At 45.8% G+C, this 15,826-nt stretch overlaps 1 protein-coding gene across 11 annotated transcripts in view; it reads left to right on the top strand.

Moving 5' to 3' along the window:
* Positions 1 to 7,206, top strand: part of COMP (cartilage oligomeric matrix protein) — a 38,113-nt gene extending 30,907 nt beyond the window's left edge. For all 11 annotated transcript variants that reach the window (XM_072845602.1, XM_072845600.1, XM_072845597.1 and 8 more), the window contains 14 exons: positions 10 to 87; positions 236 to 394; positions 951 to 1,055; positions 1,238 to 1,345; positions 1,799 to 1,958; positions 3,216 to 3,334; positions 3,804 to 3,856; positions 4,294 to 4,487; positions 4,925 to 5,103; positions 5,317 to 5,365; positions 5,611 to 5,807; positions 5,951 to 6,123; positions 6,296 to 6,435; positions 6,613 to 7,206. In XM_072845602.1, coding sequence (XP_072701703.1) covers positions 10 to 87; positions 236 to 394; positions 951 to 1,055; positions 1,238 to 1,345; positions 1,799 to 1,958; positions 3,216 to 3,334; positions 3,804 to 3,856; positions 4,294 to 4,487; positions 4,925 to 5,103; positions 5,317 to 5,365; positions 5,611 to 5,807; positions 5,951 to 6,123; positions 6,296 to 6,435; positions 6,613 to 6,659 — 1,761 coding nt within the window. In that variant the 3' untranslated portion in view covers positions 6,660 to 7,206. The remainder of the gene's footprint in view (positions 1 to 9; positions 88 to 235; positions 395 to 950; positions 1,056 to 1,237; positions 1,346 to 1,798; positions 1,959 to 3,215; positions 3,335 to 3,803; positions 3,857 to 4,293; positions 4,488 to 4,924; positions 5,104 to 5,316; positions 5,366 to 5,610; positions 5,808 to 5,950; positions 6,124 to 6,295; positions 6,436 to 6,612) is intronic.
* Positions 7,207 to 15,826: the final 8,620 nt, after the last annotated feature.

Genomic DNA, 15,826 nt, shown 5'->3' with positions numbered 1-15,826 from the left:
CCTGGACAGGTTTGTACTGACATCAATGAATGTGAGACAGGTGCTGCCAGAAATTGTGTTCCAAACTCCATCTGCATCAATACACGGGTAAATATTGCTGGAAAGCCTCATGTGGATCTCTTCCCCAAGCTCTGGGGCCTCTGTTATCTGTGGCAATCCAGCTGCTGAGGAAGGTTACAGCAAAGGTTTGCCAGGACTCATGTTATAGTTAATTCCCTATTGCTTTTTCTTGCAGGGATCCTACAAGTGCGGGGCTTGTAAACCTGGCTTTGTTGGGGATCAAGTCACTGGCTGCAAGAGCCAGACAGTGAGACGCTGTCCTAATGGTGAAATTAGTCCATGTCACGAGAAAGCACAGTGCATCGTGGAGCGCGACGGGTCTATCTCCTGCGTGGTAAGGTCCAAATCTCCCTGCTTATGGGGTCTGCTCTCTCCAGTTTCCCTTGCACTGTGCTTGCTCTCCTGGGTCTGCCACTGCCCTCTCCTGGACAGCGTGCCTTCCTAACACAGACCTGCTCTCCATTAGCACCTGAGCTACGGCAATATCTCTTTCAGTGCTCTCTGGAGAAGAAGACTGCTCCTGGCACCTCAGATCCATTGTTGTTTGTTCGGGGTTTTTTTTTGCCTGAAGCGCTACAAATTTGTCAGACATGGAACATTACAGGCAGCTGAGCAGGGAGAAGCACCGTTCAGCAACCTGCTGGAGCCAAGTTTTGCTGCTGCATCTGTCTTTATAATCTCAGGAACAAGCAGAGAGCTTGTGTCTGAGATATTTAAAATCTATTTACAGCATAACTGTTTCTTCCAGACAATATTTTTCCCATAGAGCATTGTGTACCTGGATTTGCCATGTTTTGTGCTGGTTCTCATGTAAAGCCTTCAATTCTGGAGGCATATGGCCATCAGGGGACTCACCGGCAGCTTCATTTTGTTAATCTGCTGTCTTCCAGTGCCTCGTGGGGTGGGCAGGGAACGGCTACGTCTGTGGGAAGGATACGGACATTGATGGAGTCCCTGATGAGAAGCAACGCTGCTCTGACAAAAAATGCCGCAAGGTAAGATGCAGTTGTCTCATGTTTTGCTGGAAACAGTATACCAGAGGAATGCCTAACCAGAACTGGGCAATTCTGATTTGAGGGCAGGCCTTGGGTGCTGGTGAGACCCTGCCCAACCTTCAGAACTCAGGCTAAATGACATGCACAGCTTGCTAGCAGGCCCTTTGTTGCTTTTCTTTCAGGATAACTGCGTGACTGTCCCCAACTCTGGCCAAGAGGACGCAGACAGGGATGGAATTGGAGATGCTTGTGATGATGATGCTGACGGAGATGGGATATTAAATGCTGAGGTTTGAATTCTAATGCTTAAACCCTGACATACCTAAATGTACCCAGAGGTCCTGCAAAGCAACTGCCTACACCTTTAATGTGAATTTAGGGAACCTGCAGGCCACAGCATGCAATGTTTCCTTTTAATCTGCATGGTCTGAAGAATCTAAAAACAAGCAGACAGGAGAGAACATCACGGCACTGAATGGACTTTACCAGTCATGGTCCCCTGAGAGTTAGGGAGTCTCTGTCTCACTTGGTCAAGCACTGGTTGGAGATATTTTCAGGTGCTACTGGTATTCCCTGAACAGGCAGTGACTAGGCTGAATGGAGGAAACCAAGACTGGCTGCAGATAGGCTGCTGGGCTTCTCAGAGCAGCTGGTCACATACCTCAGAACTTTCATCTTTCTTATGCCGCAGTAGCATGCTCAGTGCCAAACGTTTCCCCTCAGCCAGTCCCTCTCTCCCGCAGGACAACTGCGTGTACACCCGCAACACAGACCAGCGCAATGCAGACAAGGATAACTTTGGTGATGCCTGTGACAACTGTCGCCAAGTGAAGAACAATGATCAACGGGACATTGATGGCGATGGGAAGGGAGACGAGTGTGACGATGACATGGATGGAGATGGTAAGAGCAGCTGGGAGCATCCTCAGAGAGGCCCATATATACTGAGCTAAGAACCAGAAAGCTATTCGGCACGCAGCTAGAGATCCTCACGGCCGGTACCAGCCTTCAGAGGCTTGTGCTCTGCAGGAGTAGAACTAATTTCTGATGGGATGAAGCACAGCTCAGTTCTTAAGATGCCAAGATGAGCAGTCAAGCCAGCATCCTTCACAGTTCAGCTCTTGCAGGGTTTAAAGATCTATCTTCAGGATGGTGCTAACAATTTTTGTTAGCACTCTTACTGTGCACGATCACGTCAAACCTGTGTCAGACTTAAGAAAGATGTACCATGCAAACTGATCTCAGTCCAGACAAGGACACTACTTTGTGCTGCAATTTAAATTTACGAAGAAGTATGGGAACATCCAAGTTGTTAGCAGCTACTGGCTCAAGGCAGTATGTGTCAGGGCTGTCTTCTGGGGGGGGGAAAAATAGCCTGGCTGGCTTTAGAAACAGTCTGTGCGCTAATGATGCTGTATTTGCACAAAGCCTGCTTTCCAAAGCCAGAAATCACAACTGCTGCTGGCCTGAGACACACATATTTATTTACAGAGTATTTCCAGTGCATCTAGTGCTGTTTGGGTCTGGCTACATCCTGCCAAGTAGCTCCCTGCTGGCATGATTTGCTGGTGTAGCAGGTAAATGCAGAGAAGCGGGAAGTGAAGTCATACAAGTCGCCAGTTAGATTGTTCCTGTCCTGTCTCGGGCCTTGAAGAGGCACTGTCTAAATCTTCCCTGTCAAATAGCCAAGATTAACCTTGACTTATTTTATAATTATATAGACATCTACTTTAGAAGAAAAAGACTCTGTCATGGTTTAGGGAACCGCAGACAGTTTCATCTTCATCCTCTTGGCCACTCACTCTTGCACAGATATGATGCCAGTTTGGAGCCATGTTCTTCAGTTCTTTAGCTTTCTCTAAGGAATGCAGTTAAGGACATTTCCTCTCAGGTTCATGTGCAACAGCATGCTCAGACATCCATCATGATGCAGTCTGGAGTATGTTTTAAGATCAGTTGCTGCTGATCTCTTCCATCCTCCATAGCTGCTAGGATGCAACTTAAAAGCATTTAAAATGTACACAAAAATTGAAACTTTTGCTTTACTGCATGAATTCAACTGTCCTAGATTTTTGCCATCTCTTACATCCAAAAAAGATCTTGCTGCATAGACCTTAGTAGCCCTGTTGCCTTGATGGGTCCACTTTGCATGTTTTACAGGGATCAAAAACTCAGTGGACAACTGCGTAAGAGTTCCTAACGCTGATCAAAAAGATGGTGACGGTGATGGAGTAGGAGATGTGTGTGACAGCTGCCCAACAGTCAGTAACCCAGACCAGGTAAGTAAGCACTCCCAGTTTTGCAGTCTTATGGGTTCATTGCTGTCACTCAAGACAGCGCTCATGTTATCTGCCTAAGGTGTACCTGGTAACTCACCAAGATTACCACTTGCAAATTTTAGCTGCCATCCTGCAGTGCAAAAGTACAGCCCTTGAGATCAAACGTCCTGGGGTATAGAAGAGTATGTCAGAGAGGAAGTGTTGCACTTTGGACTTCTCTCTTCCTACCCTGCTCACCTGTATTTAGAAACAGCGCTGCTTGAATTCGTCAGGGCAACTTGTAAAGCCTGCAGAAGGAACTCTCCCACTGGTGTCAGCTCTGTGTTCAATCAGAATGATCATGGCACTGTTGTCAGCTCTGTGTTCAGTCAGATCAGAAGCTAACAAACACCTCTCTTTGTTCTCTTTATTGCCTAATCCTCCTCTTGATTTATGGAAAGTTTAAATTATTATTGCTTTATTTTACTAGAAAGATACTGATCACGATCTAGTGGGAGATGTCTGTGACACCAACCAGGACAGGTGAGAGCTTGCTGCAAAAATTATACTTAGGTTGCATGAAATCTTGGGGATGGAGGGGGAAAAAGGCGTGCGTTGGCAGCTCCGTGACAACCTGGCTTGGCCTTACCCGATAAAAAGACAGAGGTGAAGGGAGGTGGAATTTTTTTCAGACCTCAAAAAAACTTGCCAGTGGAAGTATGGCCCAAAGGCTAGCGGATGTAAGCTTGCTGACAGCAGCCTTGCTTGTCATTAGCTACTACTCACAGATTTGTTCATACACTACAGCTGGAGTATTTCTGATCTATGGTTGGTGTAACTAATAGCTTAGGACTTTATAAGGCTAAAATCACCAACTTCTGCTGTTCTCGTCGAGGACCCCAGCTCCTAGAAAGGTGTTGCATGCTTATTTTAAAAGCACATGTCGGTGGATAATCTTTCCCTGTAATTTGCTCCACCAGTGATGGGGATGGCCACCAAGATACACGGGATAACTGCCCATCAGTGCCCAACAGCTCCCAGGTGGACACAGACAATGACGGGCTGGGAGATGAATGTGATGATGATGACGACAATGATGGGATTCCAGATGAGAAACCTCCAGGCCCCGACAACTGTCGGCTTGTCCCTAACCCTGGCCAAGAAGACTCAGACGGTAAGGGAAATGGATGCACGTTAGCCCTGCACGCGGGTCTTCTGTTCCTGGTGGCCAATGCATATCGGTTTCACCTCTAGAGATAGACAGGAAGCAAGACCTCCTCAGTACTGACTCGAGACAGTCCAACATCATTTTCAGATCTCAAATAACCCTGACATCAGGATCATATTTGGGAAAAGTTCTCTTCCAGAAGTGTCTACAAGTTGAGGTGTTTCTTCTGTTCACAGCATCTCTGCAAGCAAGAGAAGCCTCAGGGTTTCTCTGCAACTGACTTAAAGGAAGAGCGTACCAGTGCTCTGAACACCTCTTAACCTTCAATAGACATGGCTACCTTTAGCTGTGCTAGCCAAAAGCTAGCTGAGTAAACCTCAGGTGCAAGGGGCAGGAGAAATTAATGAAAGCTTGTTACTCCTCTTCTTCTGTTGTGCTCTCAGGTGATGGTGTGGGAAACGTTTGTGAAGATGACTTTGACAAAGACATGGTGATTGACAGAATTGATGTGTGCCCAGAGAACGCAGAAGTGACGCTAACAGACTTCAGGGCTTTCCAGACGGTTGTATTGGACCCTGAGGGTGATGCACAGATTGACCCCAACTGGATTGTCCTCAACCAGGTAGGAGACTGCTCCAGAACGGGCTAGTGAGTCAGGTGGGAACAAGCCTGTACCAAACTGGATGCAGTTTTCATTAAAAGACTCTGCAGGCTTAATGATACTGTTCAACAACATCCTAATCCTAGAGCCTTGGTGTACCTCTCCCCCGATCACTTAACAACACTAAAGTTACGTTTGGAACTATACTAATGAGTCCACATTCATCTTTCTCAGGGCATGGAAATTGTCCAGACCATGAACAGCGATCCTGGCCTGGCTGTAGGTAAGGCACTTATTTTGTCCTATTGGAAAATTATCGCTCATTAACTGCGTACTTCTCAGTGCAGCTTTTACAAGTATTTCAGACACTACTTAATGATTCCACCCACCTCCTGGGAAAATATTTTCTGTAGCAGGCAATCTTCAGATTTGGCTTAGCAAAATCCACCTCCCCCATCTGAATGGGAAAAGAAATGGATCTACATTTTGTTGTAGAATACAGAGTATTTGCTTTCCTACCAATTACAGGTTACACGGCATTCAATGGAGTGGACTTTGAGGGCACGTTCCATGTCAACACTGCCACAGATGATGATTATGCTGGCTTCATATTTGGCTACCAGGACAGTTCCAGCTTTTATGTGGTCATGTGGAAGCAGATGGAACAGACATACTGGCAGGCAAACCCCTTCCGAGCAGTAGCAGAACCTGGAATTCAACTGAAGGTAAAGCCACCATTGAAAAAGAATTCAGCAGTGGATTTTTGTCTTTTTCTTAGCTGTGCTGCTTGGACACATGCAGTGGGGCAAGCAGCTACAGTCAATCAGTCCTTTATCCAAACGTTTTACCAGTCTCTCCTCTGTCTTAGGCAGTGAAGTCTAAAACAGGCCCAGGTGAGTATCTCCGCAATTCTCTCTGGCACACCGGAGACACCACAGACCAGGTCAAACTGCTGTGGAAAGACCCTCGCAATTCTGGCTGGAAGGACAAGACATCTTACCGCTGGTTCCTGCAACATCGGCCTCAAGTCGGATACATCAGGTAAGGGGTTTACGATTTCCTTTGCACGGCTGAGTGGAAGTGTTAACACATAAAACAAGCCTCTCTAGTACAGTCCTGTGGTAAAGAGGAGGGAGTGTTGGACTGAGGAACAATTTCTACAAGGCTCTATCAGTCTCAAGTTCATGTCCTACACATGCTTATTCTCTTCTAGAGCTCGCTTCTATGAAGGCCCTGAAGTAGTAGCAGACACTGGAGTTGTCCTTGATACAACTATGCGAGGAGGCCGCCTGGGAGTCTTCTGCTTCTCCCAGGAGAACATTATTTGGTCAAACCTGCGTTATCGCTGCAACGGTGAGTTAGTTTTCAAAGTCAAATACAGGCGTTTTTGCCATTTTGCTTTCAAGATGTTAATTTGTCTTGGCTAGCCTACACATACAACTCTAATGGGATGTCATGCAGTAGCTTATTCTATTTTTCATTTCTGGTTCTACTTCTAATCTATATTTGCTTTAATCTCATCCTCCTCAGACACCATTCCAGAAGATTATGAAACATTTAGAGTTCAGCAAGACTAACCTCTGATTTAAACGTCTGTCCAGCAAAACTTGCTTTAAAAAACGTGCTCAGCTGCCCCACTATTGCCTCTGGTATAAAGAACTGTAAGTAACGTACCACTGCACTCTGCACAGCACCAAGTGTCAATGCATTATCCGGCATCTTTTCTACAACAGCAACTTTCTTTAAACGCTACGAAAACCTATTGGAACGGCAGAGGTGTAGACAGCAAGTGTGAATAGAAGCCCGTGCTGCTGTAAACACTAGTTCTCTACGCTACATGGAAAAAGATGTGCTGAGAAGCTACCTGCAATAGCTGGAATTGTTTGAGTAAGTTTAGCATGGATGATTCCCAGGAATCTTCTCCCTACTCAAAGGCTCTCGAGTGTGAATGTTGGTCTCCTTTTCAAGGCCTACTGCAAAGCAAACCCAGCACTAGTCTGAAAAGGACACAGAGAGCAGCCTATGTACAAGTTGCTCACAAAACATTTTAAAAAAGCACTTTAAGGAGAGTATCTTTGTTCTGGAATGCTGGATAATAAATACTCTGGAATATTGGATAATAAATAATAGACTTCTCCTTGGTCACGTGCATGTTGCTTTTTCCTCTTCTGAAACTCTTCCGATACGGACGTGTAACAGAGAAACCCTCAAAAGCTGAAAGCAATAGTACTGCTAGAGAGCCCCCAGCTGAATTAAGGATTTCGTTAGCAAAGGCTTTTTCTTTCAAGAACTTCCCTCTAGTTAGACTGTCCTACCTGGTTCTTGTCAGTGGCAGTTAGTTTCAGAACAATAAATGAAAGCTTTATGCTTGATTTGTCTTATGACACCGTGCCAGGACTCCCCCAGACAGACAGCCGAGGAGCTGGGACAGCGGAAGCCGTTAGTATCGTGGGTGCTCACTTGAGCTGGGAACAGCAGACAAAGGGTTTCTAGAGTTGGTAACCTGGAAAGTCTTAAATCCTGCACTACCATAATCCCCAGTCTTTTCCAGGTAAACAATAACCTAGCAGCATTCCAGTCTGCCCAAAGAGACAATAAAAGCCAAATTTTGCAAGACGCTTCAGGTAAGCAGTTCACATTAATTATACTGAAACTTCCTTATGGTTTCAGGAGACTTGCTCATGGTTTCATGAGAAAGGCAGTTCCTGTCGAATACTTAACAGTGCAGTTTTGCAAGCTAGTTAGAAGTTCCACTCTAGAATGAGGCCGTATGATAAATACCGTACACTGGATGTGCTGCTTCTGTTAAATGTTAGCAAACAAGCAAGGTGTGAACACAACTTTTCCTCTCCTCTTGGAAAGCTGATGGCAAAAGCTGCACTTTACCAAGCGCGGGTCTCCACAGCTACACGCATTTGAATTTCACATTCCGAAGGCAACAGCATAAGCAGAGATCTGCCAAAAGAACGCTAGTTTTGCTAACTGGCTCCTTTAGAGACGGTTCGCTTGCTGATCACAGCCCTTTGAGAACATCTCCCTTCGCCATTCTAAGACTGTCATGAAAATGGCCACTAAGTTTTCTTTCCCGAACAGGAAAAAAATGCAGATGAGGCAGTCCAGAGTACAATATCCCCTACACAAAATGGCTTCAAGTACTGAAGGGACCTTATGTAGCTTCCAAGAAACTGATTCCAAAGATGGATATGGCCAGAGATGGTGTGTTTCCAGGCTGAGAGCAGAAATGAACTACCTTTCGCTTGGTCACTGGAAAGTCAGGTGCATTCACTCAGCCTTGCTGCGGTCAACTTAGTTACGCTTCACACACAATACTCAACCGGAACGACAGCTTTCTCCCCGGCACACCCGTCCCTCAGGTCAGAACACTGATTGCAGATGAACCTTTCCCACAGACAAGCATAAAACCGTATCAGAAAAAGATGAATTCCATTCAAAAGAGCTAGAAATAACTGCCCAAGTTGAGGGAGTTGGTCATTCTGTCCCAGCTGCCTTAGTAACGTAAAACTTTTTTCAGCACTGGCTCTACTTACCTTGATGACCAACCTAACGCAAGATTCACTGCGGTGAAAGCTACACCCAGTTGTTGAAGTACGCGTGTACGACAATCTAATTAGGCAAGTCTGAAGATTTACACCCTCATTTTCTCTTTCAAAAATCCCGCAACTCAAACAGACAGACAAGACTCTGCTTACCCCAGAAAGCTCTAAAACAATGCAGCAGTCCAGAAACGTGACTGAAGCTCTGACTTGAGAACAGTAGAGACAGTCACCACACGTCACCTTCAGAACGCAGGGACTGCTTCTGAGGACAGTTTACATCTTGAGACTTATCAGGATGCTTTGCATCTTTTAGATCAGCTGCAGTTTCCTCTTGGAAGAGTCCTACAGAGGTCAGCTTTCATAGCTGTAAGAAGCCAATGAACCAAAATAATTGGATTTTGCTTTTTCTTTATAAACATGAGCACTGAAAACACCAATATTTCAACACTGAAAACCTTAAGTCAAAAAGCAAACAAACAAACAAACGCAACTAAGAAAAAGCTAAGCAGCCAGAGACAAAAACATTTGAACTTTTATTACATTTCATTTACAAATAATGCAAAGATACAAAGACAAAAGCCTTCACACAAAAAAGAAAAGATTGAAAAGAATGTACATTTAGTTGAGCTGCTTTTTCACATCATTTCTCAGATTGCAAACACTTAAAGCCAACTTCAGTTTTCCACTTTACCTATAGAAAAACACAATAAATAAAACTTTTATGTCGCAGGGACAACTTTTCCAGAGTTCCTGTGCCACCAACGCTGTAGCTGAATATAGGATTGCATATATCAGTGAAATAATCCACAAATTATTTTAATAGAAAAAGTTTAGCTTGTAAAGAACAGTATATTATACTGTCTCTGAAAATGCATAAATCTGACATTTTTCCCCAAGCTCAATGAACTACATAAAGTTGTTTTTAGCTGCCAGTCTGTGAGAGAAGCTGCCAAAAGCAGCTGTATTTAATTTTATTAAAATCAAACTTTCCCTTCATGAGTACTAACACATTTAACTTGCATTTCTTCTACAAGGAATCCTTCCACAGATGGGGGCTCTGTTAAGGTAAGAAGAAAAAGCATCTAAAAGTTCTAATTCCTCCCCAAAATAAAACCTCAGTATCTACTGTCTTATTAGTTAATAGCTGACTGAAATACAATAGTTTAGTTACTACGCTGTATAATGCTGACCGAAGATCGGTGGATGTGTATGCGGTATACTTAGACACACAGTTCTCTTCTGACTGTGTCAGTGCTCATGCCATGAATATTCAGGATCCAGTAAGTACAGAAAGTTTTCTTTAAGCAAGCCCTATACCCCCCCAACATTTTGCCCTATAAATATTATAACTTTTATATTTGTCATCTACTCTGCAAGGACAGAAGCTTTACCTATTTATCTTCTCTATATTTAATGTCTTGGAAATTCCAAAATTGAGCCAAGCTTAATCTTTTCCTTTCAAACGGAGGCTTGTGACATTATACATAAGCAAGGATATCTATATGAGAACTGCTTGCTTTTCCTTCTTGACAAATAGGCAGCGCAGATTTTGTTGAATTAAAAAATTGCCCTTTGTGTGGTATAATTCAACTCCATCTCTATAAGCAAGTTTAAGCCTGTAAAATTTCTGAAGGAAATGCTGACGACTCCACTACTCCAGTTGCAGAAACCAGTTCTTCAATTAGATTTATAAAGGGAGACCTTTCATCCCTTTCTTTCTAAACCACAGTGTAAAGGAGTTGGATTGAATAATCCGTAGGACACCTGCAAATGAACTTTACCTGTCACTGTACAGACACAGCAGTTCCAAAGGCAGAGAGACGGCACCCCGAGCGCCGTCCCGCGAGAGCCAACAGCACGTCCAGCGCTTTTCCACTACATCGCTTTGTACTTCGCTCCCTAAACGACCCCAGCTCCGGCTGCCTCGGCAGCCAAGCCCTGCCCTACTCGCACAGGTTTAGTCGAGACTCCATACCAAACCTCTTACCACCAGCTGAAGCCTCACCCGAGGCTTCCCTTCACCGCTACTCAATTACGACAATTTAAGCTTATCGAGGGAAGAACTTCTATTGCACGTCGAAGGAAAGAACTGAAGGGTGGATGAATCTGCACAGGTCTCAGACTAATCTTTAAAGATTTAGCAAAATTTCCATCTGGTGGAGAATAACATTCCCAGGGGCAGAACACACATTTCCCCGTAACTCTGCATTTTCCCAGTTCAAAATCTCAACCGCAATGAAAAAACTCTCGGCTTACTTGCAGAATGGGGCACCCTTCGATAGATTTTAAAGCTTTATCCGCACGAGGCTGTAACTACATTCAATACAGAAAATTTGGAGGGATCAGAGCTTATAGCCTGGCAAATTTACACCCGATGCACTTGCGGTCCCACAGCGGTTCTACTAAAGCGCGGTTCAGAGACCAGCGGCCTCAAAGCAACGCGACCCAGAGCAATGCCCTCCCTTCCCTGCGCCACAGGCATCACCTCCCAAAGGAAGCGGGAAACACCGGCTTTGGAGACACTGAAAAGAAGCGAGCGGTTCTGCTCCTGCGAAAACCCAGCTGTCCGGGCCTGGGAAGGTCCGGCCCTCTGCAAATGACCAAAAAGAGACGCAAGCGGACTCGGTTCAGGACAAGCCGCCTCAGGAGCCTTTACGGTCTCCGACACCGAGACTTGCAGTTCTCCAGCAGAAGCACCAACTCTTTTGGCTTTGTCTCATTTTCAGAGACACTTTGGAGAGCTAAGTGACACCTCCTTTGTTCATTAAGTGTGTTAATATACGGCTCAAATACAGCTTCCATTTGAAGAACATAAATTTCACAAACGAGCAGGGAGGGAGGTTTTGTGAGCGGTTCTGCACTCTCTCGATTCACGTGATGAGAGCATCTGTCGCAATCTCAGTTCTGTTTTGTCCCAATTTATTTATTGTAGGATTCTCTCCTGTCCAAGGTAGACCAGGAGATGAAATCAAGGTACGATTGGAGTTGTTTAACTGTGTGTTGTCCCCCCAGCCTCTCAGGGTTTTGAAAACATTGAGCGGAAGAGTCGAATACCGTAAGACAGCAACTGCCACCTGCCAGCATGTTCAACACCCACCAGTTCCTCACGCTGCAAGGCCCACTTCACTCTGACTCATCCACCACACGACAAGAAGAAAACTACTATCAAACGAAATCCTGATCCAACATAGATTAAACCCCAACAATTTTAAGACCCACAAAAGCCGTGCTAACACCAACGTGCCCGTTTCACTCAAAGCCAGGGCACGTCTGTCCGAGTTCCCTGCGTTAACCCAGACGAAGATCCCTCCCCGGGAGGTTTCTGCCACACCGTTACCAGCAAACTAATCCAAAGGTAGCTCAGGTCTACTGCAACTAAAGCAAATCTCAAGTTCAGGCCTAGACTCCTACAGAAAGCCACCGTCGTTACCGAGAACCCCGTTATCGAGGAGGAGGAATCCTTACGCCAGCTCGGAAAACGCCGTCCCTTCTGTACATGGATAGAACTGTTAATTTACAACGCGGCTATCGGAGATCAGTAATTAATGTTCCCATTGAGCAGACCTACCGCTCAAACTATTTGTTTCAGTTTTGAGCTCAATAAAAAGAGCCTAGAACCAGTGACAAATTAAACGCCAACACGTCCACACTCCCAAACAAACCGCTTTAACACGTGCCCGTCTGCAACGGCAGATCCCAGCTTCCTAAAAACCTTAAGAGATAAGGACGGGAAGAAAACATGAACTTATCCCTAACGTTGTGCAGTCCCGTACGTGGCTCCTGCAAATACTACAGTTAGTTTTTCTGCTGACAGCTTTATCACTCTTGCCTGAACACATCAACAGCCACCACGGGGAAATACTGTCTGCAAATTAAAAAAAAAAAAAAAAAAGTAGCAGTACGTGGAAGTTGGTATAGGCTGAAGGCAGGCAAAATTAAGGAGTAAAATCGTCTAACCTGTCATCTCCACTCCCATCCTATCATCGTGCTGCGAGAAAACGTCTGAAGTATTGTCATTGTTTAGAGCGGTGTCTCGCCTGCGTGACGGCGGTGACAGAAATACCTATGGCAAGCAAAGCATCTCGGCAAACACAGAGATCCTGCGGTGACAGGTCCCCGGTAGCTGCTGCTGACTCGAGTCAGCGATTCCCGAGGCGTTCGCTTTGGTTCCAAGGACTGAAGTTCTGCCAGTGCTGCAGTGGGTTCTGCATGCGCTTCGCAGCAGGACACTGGAACAGCTTCAGGGTGCGACTGCATCTCCAGAGCTCGCCCGTCCCTCCGCACCGGAGGACACGATCTCCGCACTTGCCAGGAGCCCGCGTAAAGTCTCGGTGCGCCGACAGCCGGCGGTTCGGATGCTCCCCTGCCCTGCTGCTCGGCCACGCCATCGGAAATAGGGACAAGCGGCCGGATAAACTCAAAGCAACCAGCTACCGATGGCCGAACCGATACTGGTGATCTGCTACCGCGGTCCAGCAGGCCTATCGCGACAGCAAATGGCTGGAGACGGGTCAAGAACCCTTCGCATTTTTCCCTTTATCTCTTAAAAAAAAGACGTGTCTCTTGCCACAGGGGTTTTCTGCCCCAAATTATGTCGCCTTAAAGCTGAACCGATTACGAAATTAAAACACAATCAACAAAACAGGACCTTCGTACACACCGGAAAACACCAACGTTAGATCACTGTGATTCAAGCAGAAAACGTACATCAGAAAATTCAACACGTAGCAGTTACTTTATTCTCCTGTAGCTACTTAATGGCAAAATTTAAAGTAAAACGAACCAAGATAAAACAAAGCAAATGCTGTTGAGGCATTTCCCTGCCTGCTATTTAGTTACAAGACGACACGTGCAACCTTAAAGACGCAACGGGTTAAGCTGGTTACGAGGAGACAGCGGGGGTCAGCTCACAAGTAGGGAAAAGCAGCCCCCAACTGCCGATGCGACGGCACCATCTTCTCCAGAGCCCAGCCGCGAGAGCCGCCCGCTCCTCCCCGCCGACACACGGCAACCAAGGGACCCGCCGCCAGCGCCGCCCGCCGTTCCACACCCAAGATCACGCCGACGCAATGCGCGTCACCGCGACGCTGTTCCCAGACAAAATACATCGAGGCAGAACAGATTTTGCCGTGCTTGAAACCCGAGGAGGGAAGGATCTACGTCTGCTCCAAACACCAAACCGCAGGCGGGAACTCAAACTACCAGGGACAACCAGGAGCACCACACCGGGGACGGTTCCCCGCCACGGGCCTCGGTGGCCGTGCCGCAGCTTAACCTGAAACACGGGGTGCAGGCACCTGCTCTTGCTCTTCCCTCTTTGGTCTCGTTACCCGTGACCCTCAGAAATCCACGGCGCGCAGACAGACGCGTCGTTCTTTCAAAAGCAGAAAACCTGCAACGGATAAAGAGCAGCGGGATCTTCTACAAAGCATCTGCGCTGCCCGGTTTGGGCACCGTGAGGTGAACTGAGAAGAGATTTTCACGGCTGGTCCAAAAGACGGCCGTATTGGGTTTCTTTACAAGAAAGGGGGACGCGTACGGATGGATTTGGAAGGGTCAGACAAGGCTCTTCGTAGGCGCTACGCGGTTACCGGCGTCAAAGTGTCACGTGAGACTCCAATCACGTTTCAGACGAGCACTCCGTGCTACTTGGAGTTAAGATATTAATTACACAGCTGCATTTTCCTTCTGTCCAGATCCTCTACGCTGTGGATTTGCTTCCCTTTAGGCTTTCTACTACGTAGTTTTCCGCAGCTGCCTCTCTGACAGCCACAAGTCCATTTACCGAAGAAAACAGTAAACGTATTTTACCCCTTCAGGCCTTTATTTTGATAAAATTGGTCAAGCCCACAGAAGGCAATATACACCACAGTTAAAACCACCCCCCTCCCCACCCCCAAATAATAAAATAAATAACACAAATGAATATAGTATGTAATGTAGTGTTTTGTTTTGCAGTATAGAAATTCCACACAATGATTCTGTTTAAAAAGGTAAAAATGATTTATAATACAGTTATAATGTCATCATGGTGCCCGCATAGAAAACTGACATGCAATCCATGCCTACACTGCGCAGTATAAATAAAACGCAACTAAAAATACAAAGAACAGGAACACTACAAATTTTTTTTTTTTTTTTTTGCTTTTTTGTTTTGTAAAAAGAACAGACACACGTAACAAACGCTACCTGCGCTTTCACATTGCCATCACAGTGACGGGGGTTCCGTTTTTCAGAGGAATAAACGCTGGGTTTTTTCTCCTGAAAGCAGAGCGTACATCGGAACCTACGGGGTGAGGAGGGGGCTTTTCCTCTTCCTTCTTGTACAGAGGGGGTTTCCAGGGCGAGTACCATGCTCAGTGAGGGGCAGATCTCAAGCCTTAATTATCGTTGCTACAGAAATCCAAGCTTTTATGAACACGCAGAGTCAAGACCTTATTTCTGAGGGCAGTTGAAACGATTCTGTAAGTTATCGGCTGCTGCTTTTATGCAAACTCAGAGGGCAGCTCGCTCTTTTCATCCATCAGCGTTCTTGTCGCATGGGTTCGCACCAGGGTTTCTCAGGCACGCTTGTTCAAAAAATTAATGAAATTTAAAATAAGGTAATAAAATGTACAAATAATTAACAATTTCTGAAATTAATTTGCAGCCTCTTTCTGGAAACCTTTTCCCCTCTTTTAAAAAAAAAAAGAAAGGAAAAAAATAAATCAGTCAAAGGTTCTCTGTACAGGAGAGGTTTTGCACAGTTAAGGATCGCTGGCAAAGTGTTCACCGACATGCAGAAGCAGTAGTGAGCCGAGAGGTCGGGCGCTGCCCGCGACAGGCGGCAGAGCGACCTGGACTCGGCCTGTGCAGAGTCATTGGAAAGAGGATGCAGATACTATGTACAGTGACAAGAGCCTCCCCCTCCCGCCCAGCGGCGCGGCAGCGACCCGCAGAAGTGCCGGTTTTCTTTTGAAAATCACAGTATTTGATACGCCGACGGTTTATTCCGATTATTTCCCCATTGTATTGGCAAATGCAACAGTCTAGCTTGGGAACTTCTTAATATATATCTATATATATCTATAAAAACACATGTCGTAGGGAGGGGGAGGGGTCACTCAGCAGGTATGTTTGGACAGTGACCCTTTGAGACACCAGACAGTTTCAACGTCATTTAACTGAAAAAGTTATAAATAATACTA

This window comes from Ciconia boyciana, chromosome 24 (genome assembly GCF_034638445.1).
Source record: "Ciconia boyciana chromosome 24, ASM3463844v1, whole genome shotgun sequence".
Classification (NCBI taxonomy): Eukaryota; Metazoa; Chordata; class Aves; order Ciconiiformes; family Ciconiidae; genus Ciconia; species Ciconia boyciana.
Note: the sequence above shows the minus strand (reverse complement) of the source record. Positions and strands in the feature narration are given on the sequence as shown.